This window comes from Quercus suber, unplaced genomic scaffold (assembly GCF_002906115.3).
Source record: "Quercus suber isolate HL8 unplaced genomic scaffold, Cork oak 2.0 scaffold_94, whole genome shotgun sequence".
NCBI classification, from domain to species: Eukaryota; Viridiplantae; Streptophyta; class Magnoliopsida; order Fagales; family Fagaceae; genus Quercus; species Quercus suber.
The window spans coordinates 1,616,987-1,625,035 of NW_027069559.1; the positions used below are offsets into that span (position 1 = coordinate 1,616,987).

Genomic DNA, 8,049 nt, shown 5'->3' on the forward strand with positions numbered 1-8,049 from the left:
AGAAACCATAAGCACGTTTTTATAAGACTTTTCAAAGAGAGAAAAGTGTCTCTTTTGTATCTAGGGTTTTGTACCCAAAAAGCTCTCTCATGTCTTCTACCGGTGTTATTCCTTAAAGAATCTCAAGATCTAGTATTGTAGAAGTTGTTGCCTTCTCTAATCATCAAAGGAGCTAATGATCTAAACCTTCAAGGGTGGTCTTGGAGACACAAACAGGAGAGTTTGTGTTGCTAAACCTTTGAGTGGGATCTCAAAGTTACAAACATGGGTGTTTGTGTTTTGCAAAGGCCAAAGAAAGAAGTAGTCCGTGGACTCAGAGCTATCACGTGGTCGTGGTAGTAAGTTTTCTACTCGAGGAAGCAACAGGATTTTAGTGGTCTAAATTTTATTGTACAAACTTTAATTCTTTCATAGTGGATTTGTTGTTTTATCTTGAGGATAGCTAGGATAAATCTTCTCCAAGTTTTTTACCGGTTTGGTTTTCCTGGATAATCATATCATTGTGTTCTTTATTTTTCACTACTTTGCATAATATGATTGTTTTGTTTTAACATAGATCTGAATAATAAACTTAAATATTCACTTGGTTAATTAATTAGGTTAAACAATCTAGTTTTACAGGGATCTAAAAACAAACATCATTCTTTAAATATTATTATTATTATTTAAATTAATAAAATAATTCTGGAAATTTAGAAATTTTTTTAAACCTTTAATTCTGCAACATCATTAAACCTGTAAAAGTCTTCACACTTTTGCAGTCTTCAATGGACAAGTCACAATGCATTACTGCCTTGCATATAGGCATTCTCGTATAAATGGTACATGATAGCTAGGTCAATATTACTGGTGTTTTTCTTTTTCTTTTTTTTTTTGGCAAAAAAAAAAAAAAAAAAAAAGGGTGTGGACTTATCAACCCCATGCCACGTGATAGTAATGATATATTATTATTGTTTTTACTCACATAATTTTCCTTCAATATAGGTTTTATTTTATTTTATTTATTTTATTTTTTTTTATGGCAAGAAAATTTTATTAACAGAAACACAAGCTACAACGACAGGCCAGCCTCACCCCCTCACAACGAAAACGAAACAAGGGGGACTGTTGCCTACTACTACAACAACAACAACAACCAAAAAAAAAAAAATTAAAGACCATCTAGCTAGAGAGTGAAGAGCATAATTACATTGCCTATTCACCCAGCAAAACTGAGACGCTTGGGGAAGCAGCCAAAAGAGCCCGTGCATCAGCAATGATGGACTTGATATGCCAAAGAGGGGCAGATTCTTTGTCAGACAGAAGATTGGCACAAATCTGGGAATCTAACTCGACGCACATGGCCTCAAAATGCAAATAGGATGCTAAGGATAGCACCCACTTCAAAGCCTCAGCTTCAGCCTGGAGAGGGAGAGTGGTGTTCACTTTCTTTGAATAAGCAAGTACCAGCTCCCCTCTCCAATCTCTAGCAACAACTGTAATGACAGAGAAACGCAGGCCCACAGTCGTATCAACATTAATCTTAGCTGAATGGGGGGAGGGAGGGGACCAATGTTGAGCATGAGCTAAGTTATTCAGGCTGCGAACGAAAGGCCTAGCCGATGTTGAGCATGAGTTGATGTAGCAACAAATTGCAAATTTAGTTCTAAACAGAGTCCTGACCTAGAAACCTGCCATTTATTTTTTCCCACCTAACTCGCAATTGATTGGGTAACAAGTACTTAGTTTAATGTAAACAAGTAATTTTCAAATTCAAAAAGACTACCAGTTAATTTTCAAATTCAATGATAACAGCCATACTTATAAATCAGTAAACATTAAACTCCAATTCTCACATATTAAGGCAAAAGCATCCATTGTGTTCTTTTAGGGTTTTTTTTTTTTTTTTTAATAAATAATAATAATATAGATCAGAATCGGGCAATACCTGAACCTAGCCTGATAATTTCGAGTTCGGGAAAAATCCGGCCCATTCTCTTTGTCCAAGATAAATCGGGTAATATCCAACACTTTTGGATTGGGTATCCGTTACCCAGTGGGTTTTGGGCCTTTTGGCCATCCCTACATGCATCAACATGCATGCAAAACTTTAGAAAGTTACGCATGAGTCATGAGTTGCCACATTTATTGAATGAACAAAATAATGCAGCCAACCTAATGAAGATTATTGAATGAACTAAATAATGCAGCCAACCTAATGAAGATTAATTAACTGCCAAAGACTTTTGGGTTAATAAACACCCACCTTATAGTTTAATAAAAAAAATAAAAAAAAATAAAAAACCAACCCACTTGCCAAGCTAATACGATTTTAGGCTTCGGAGCTTATCCTATAAATTTAACTTGATAAATTCATGAGGCTACTTGTGGCACGATCCCTCTTCTTTGTCTTTCCTTTGAGCATATAAATCAAAGGTCGTCGACAATCTATTCCCATACTTCGAAGGGTTACAAAATATTCCTCTGTCTTCTTCTCCCTGTTAGCAATGGCAATGGCAAAAAGGTCAGAAACTGTGTGGTTCACTAAGTTCTTACATTGCTTTATGCATGTTTTGCTTTACGTTATTTTCATTAATATATACCTTTTGTGGCATATTTTATTGTTGGGTTAAACAGCATTTTTGGCTAGTGATATGGCCTATATGCATGGGGTATACTGCGTCGACTAAATTCAATTTAAAAGATTAGTACCTTAAAGTTCCACTCAAGTTTACTCAACATGAGATGATGCTTAAACAATTTCATTTTTCTTTTTGTCATTTTCAGAGATTTTAAAAGTTGAACCGTTGAAACATGAAACTTTAATTTGATTTGGCATAGGCTTATATTATATTTTATATAATGTAACCAGAAATAGTACAACATATTATTCAAGTTTTGAATCAGACTTGATTTTACATGTGGAAATTGTGCCATGTTCCTCTTCTAATTCAATTCCATCTTCAGGCTAGATGGCAAAGTGGCAATCATAACTGGTGGAGCAAGCGGGATTGGAGCAAGTACCGTGCATCTCTTCCATGAACACGGTGCCAAGGTTGTCATTGCTGATGTACAAGATAACCTAGGCCAAGAAATTGCAGATAAGCTTGGGAAAAATGTTAGCTACATCCATTGTGATGTGACAAATGAAGATGATATCTGCAATCTTATTGACACCACCGTTGCCAAACATGGACAACTTGATATAATGTATAACAATGCGGGCATCATAGACAGTCCTAGCCCATTAGGGAGAATTCTGGATACAAAGAAGTCAGATCTAGAGCGAACTATTAGCGTGAACTTGGTTGGCTCTTTTCTAGGAGCCAAACATGCCGCTAGGGTTATGGTACCACAGCGCAAAGGATGCATACTATTTACTTCTAGTGCAGCCTCAGCAATAGCAGGAATTTCAAGTCATGCTTATGCAGCCTCAAAGTGGGCAATTGTGGGGGTAGCTAAAGGCTTGGCAGCTGAACTTGGCGAATATGGTATAAGAGTGAATTGTGTGTCCCCGTTTGCGGTGTTGGGGACTGGTATGTCTCCAGAGATGAGTGAAGCTGATAAGTATGAAGCAGAATTCGGACTAAGTAATTATATTGGTAATCTAAAGGGACAAATTCTCAAGGCAGAGGATGTAGCACGAGCAGCACTATACTTGGCTAGCGATGAAGCAAATTATATAAGCGGGCTCAACCTTTTGGTAGATGGAGGGTATAGTGTGGTGAATCCTAACTTGGTGAATATTGTAAGCGGCTCCATGGGTTAGAATTTGAGTACTACTCCCCAACTCTTGTTTACTGTTGCATGGAATGTGTTACAATAAGAGTCTTTGTAACTTCGTAAGTGTTTAAAAGTGATATGTTGTGATTAGTACTGTATAATCACAACTTACCACTTTAGTTCTGGTTTTGTAATTTTATTACTTTCAATCAATAAAGATCCATGCCGTTAATTTACTTTGAAAAAGGAAATAAAAACTTACCACTTTTGGCAAGTTCTAGTGTTCTACCTTGCCCAAGGTAGAACTTTTGACTACATTTTCTATTAATAATTAAATAAGTTCTCCCGTGAACATCCGGTTACAAGTTTTTTCTCCCGGGGGGAGAATTGAGTTTAAGTTATGTTTGATGTAACTCTAAATAATGTTATACTAAATATTTTTTAATAAGATATAAATTTTGACAAATCGACAATTATCTATTGTTTAATTTCAAATTTTTGTAATTTAAAATAATGCATAAAATATGAGTTTATGTATCGAATAGTAAATAACATTCAATTGATATGAAAATTGGAATGAATGTTAAGAACATATAGAATATGTAATTCAACGGTGGGATTTTCAAAATATAAATTCTATAACAAATTATTAGTTGGTGTAACATTATTTAAAGTTACACCAGTTGTAACTTGAACTCAACTCTATGTGTATATATATATATATATATATAAGCTCGGAGAAAATCCAATTAGATTTTAATTGGATTCTCAATTTTGCGCCATGTGTCCCATTTAGTTTTTAATTTTGTACAAAGTGAATTATTAAGTGTAAAAATAGAAAAGTCCAAATCCAATTAAATTCTAAATTGGATTTCCATTGGAGTACAATTTTCCACCACGTATCTATCTAAGTTTTTAATTTTTGTGGCAAATGAATTATTGGGTGAAAAACCCGAAGAGTATAAAACTAATTAAATGTAAAATTTGAACCATGCAATTGTGAATGTTTTTAATTGTTCTTGTGTATATGCATGAGATTACACATTAATCTATATATATATATATATAATAATAGGTAAAGCATAGAGAAAATCTAATTAAATTTCAAATTGGAATTTAATTAAAGTCTAATTTTGTGCCATGTGTCTCATCTAATCTAAATTTTAGAATTTTGTACCAAGGGAGTTAATTTAGCATAAAAATTGAATTTGAATTAGAGTTTAATTTTGTACCACGTGTCTCATTTAATCTAAATTTTTAAATTTTTGTTCCAAATTTGTTAATTTAGTGTAGAAAACAAGAAGTCCAATATAATAAACCATAAAAAACACAATCATATAACTAAAAAAAATTCAAATTTATAAGTCATATATATATATATATATTAATAGGTAAAGTTTAGAAAAAATTGAATCAGAATTTGAAATTATAATCCAATTGTGTGTCATGTTTCCAAATTTATGTGGGAACTACATCATAATTATCCACTTAAACTTATGTCATGTGTCTACTTAAGTTTTTTAATCTTTGTGTCAAGTGACTTAATAAGTGCAAAATACTAAAATTCTAAAATTAATTAACTATAAAATTTATAATAATTAAAAAATCACATATACTCAATAAAAATCACCACATGTTTTTCAATAAATAAAAAAATAAAAATCACCACATAACAAAAATCATCACACGTTCTATCTTATTAAAAATTAGAAAAAAAAAATGATCATAAGTAGTATTAAATTTAGATAAGAATTTTAATATGTGACTAATTACATTTACTTTAAAAAAATAGTTTGACTAATTATATATACTTTATAATAAAAATTGTGTATAATTTTAAATGTATCTATATGTATTCATGAATGCATGTCTTACATACTTTAAAAAAAAAAAAAAATTGACTAATTATTTATATTTTTATAATAAAATTTTTGTTTAATTTTAAATGCATTCATGCGTTTGCATGAAGTTACATGCTAGTTATTATATATTAATAGGTAAAGCTGTGAGAAAATCTAATTACATTTTAAATTGGATTCCAATTGTTGTCTAATTTTGCGCAATGTGTTCTATTTAATTTTTAAAATTTTTTTGTTCTTGGTGAATTAATGAGGTGCAAAAGACGAATGGTATAATGTAAATAAATCATCAAAAACTCAATAAATAAATTTAAAAAAAAAAAAAGTAAACTCATGTGTATATCCAAAAGAAATTAAAATAAAAAAATAAAAGAGAGAGAGTATAATTTGAATCTATGTGTGTAATTGTAATTTTTTTTAATTGTGCCGTGCATATGCATGATTTACATAATAATGGATAATGCTCCCAACTCCAAATTCTTCCTCTCAGATTTTTTTTTTTTTTTTTTCATTGAACTAATGGATGGTGTGCGTGATCCAATTTGAGCCTCCTAAATGATGAAAAACTTTGTTAAATTAAAGTGATATCAAACAAATAATTGATGTATATCTCCACCTATCAAGGGCTAGAACTTCTCAGGACTAATCACTTAAATGGAGGAGGGTTAAAATGAGAAGTTTGCACGCCAAAATGAAAACAAACATCAGTCCCACACCGCTCAAGTCCAAGAAAAAACTATACTTTATAATAGGCGTAAATCATTTCCACAATTGCCGAGCTCAGTAGCGAGAGCTTGTAACCTGTGCAGTGGCACTAAAGTGATGGGACTGTGGGATAGCTTAACTGGTCGGGTGCGAGGTGGCTAACAATTGGCCTGCCCATTTCAAGCCAAGGGTTAAGCCATGTGACTAGAGCAGCGACCACCTCTCGCCCCTGGCAGTGGAAGGATTACGGGTCGATGCCTGCCTGTGCCCGTCAAGACCCAGTTCATCCTAAATGAACCATTACCTTTTTTGTTTTGGGTTTTGCTGTCTACTCTCATTTCTTTTTTGATCTGGGTTTTGCTGTGAATATTCAATTCTTTTGTTCATTTCTTATTTGATATGGGTTTTCCTATGTTGTGAACAGATATGTGAAGACTGTCCCACTTGCAACACAAATGCTTGATGTGAGAAGAAATCAAAAGCTTGAAATATGATAAAAGAATTAAAGATGGAGAAAGCTAGATTCCGGCTTGAGGAAGTCCGTGAGGATCCCACCAGGGCACTTTCTACTTCTAAAAGTCCATAAGAAGTGATCTCATTTTTTTCATCGGGTCATTCTCAACGGTACACATCATCAAAATTTTGGTTGTTGAAATTTTATCAAGTTGAGTAAGATTAGATTAAAAGAACAACTGATTCATAAGAAAATATTAGATACTATCACCTACCTAGATGGTATATCTAATTTCCTACATAGACTTTAGAATGTCCAGAATTAGCAGCATACCTGGAAATAGGAAGCTTAGAATAAATCAAATTCAGAATTCTTCTTGATTATGATGCCAATGCTAATGGAAACATGTCTTTGAGAAACATATCATTGGAGGAATTTGTGAATAATGACTTTATCCCCTCTCACATAAAAACTTCATATACAATTACAAATTGCGTATTCATTATAAGACAATTTACTGCTGAAAATGTTATTCTAAACAGTTGTTGCCCCCAGAAAACTTTCCTTATGTTCTGTTCATATGAAAATAGATTTATAAACGTTAATTTCTTTAGTGAATGCTATTCTTATTGGCTTCCTATTTGTTGCTTGAACATATTAGAGTTGAGAGATGAGTAGATCATTTGCCAAAATATGGTCAGATATGGTATTTGGGATCTCATTGTTCATTCTTTTATACTTCAATCAGACTAAAGTAAGTTACCTTTACTCTATTTACCGATTGCACCCCCTTGGGTGAATCTTTGTCCATGAATTACTGCAGACAACACTATTCATTGATTTAACTTTCTGTCTACTGGCTATACAACAAAAACAAGGTTTCCGCTTTTGCATCAAGATTCTTTTGTATGCATTAAAGTAGAAGATGTAAAATTTGACACAGAAAAGAATTTGTAAAAGTTAGGTTTTAAATTTTACAAAACCTAGCTTTTAGATTTTTTTTTTTCACTTGATTTTTTATTTTTTTATGTTTTGAGAGGAGAAAAACATAAAAGAGTAACAAAAATACAATTTTACCCCTGCTTTTATTAGAGGTGGGTAACTGAAGACAAACAGAGCCAACTTTAAGTGGATAAAGTGTCAATTTTTAAACCACAGGTAGGCAAAATGTTTTTCAAGCAAATCATAGGTGGACCAGGTGTAATTTCCCTAAACAAACAAAAACATAATTCCAATCTAATATATATTAATAAGTAAATCTCAGGAAAAAAAAAATTCAATTAGAATTTGAAATTAGAAACCAATTTTGCATCATATGTCTAAATTTAT

The 8,049-nt window shown here is 32.3% G+C and overlaps 1 protein-coding gene across 1 annotated transcript; it reads left to right on the forward strand.

Annotated features, from left to right (window-relative positions):
- Positions 1 to 2,480: 2,480 nt before the first annotated feature.
- LOC136067980 ((+)-borneol dehydrogenase 1-like) lies at positions 2,481 to 3,748 on the forward strand. Its single transcript, XM_065774514.1, has 2 exons — positions 2,481 to 2,503; positions 2,947 to 3,748. The coding sequence occupies exons 1-2, from the start codon at positions 2,487 to 2,489 to the stop codon at positions 3,746 to 3,748; spliced, it is 819 nt and encodes a 272-aa protein (XP_065630586.1). The 5' UTR covers positions 2,481 to 2,486.
- The last annotated feature ends 4,301 nt before the right edge of the window (positions 3,749 to 8,049 follow it).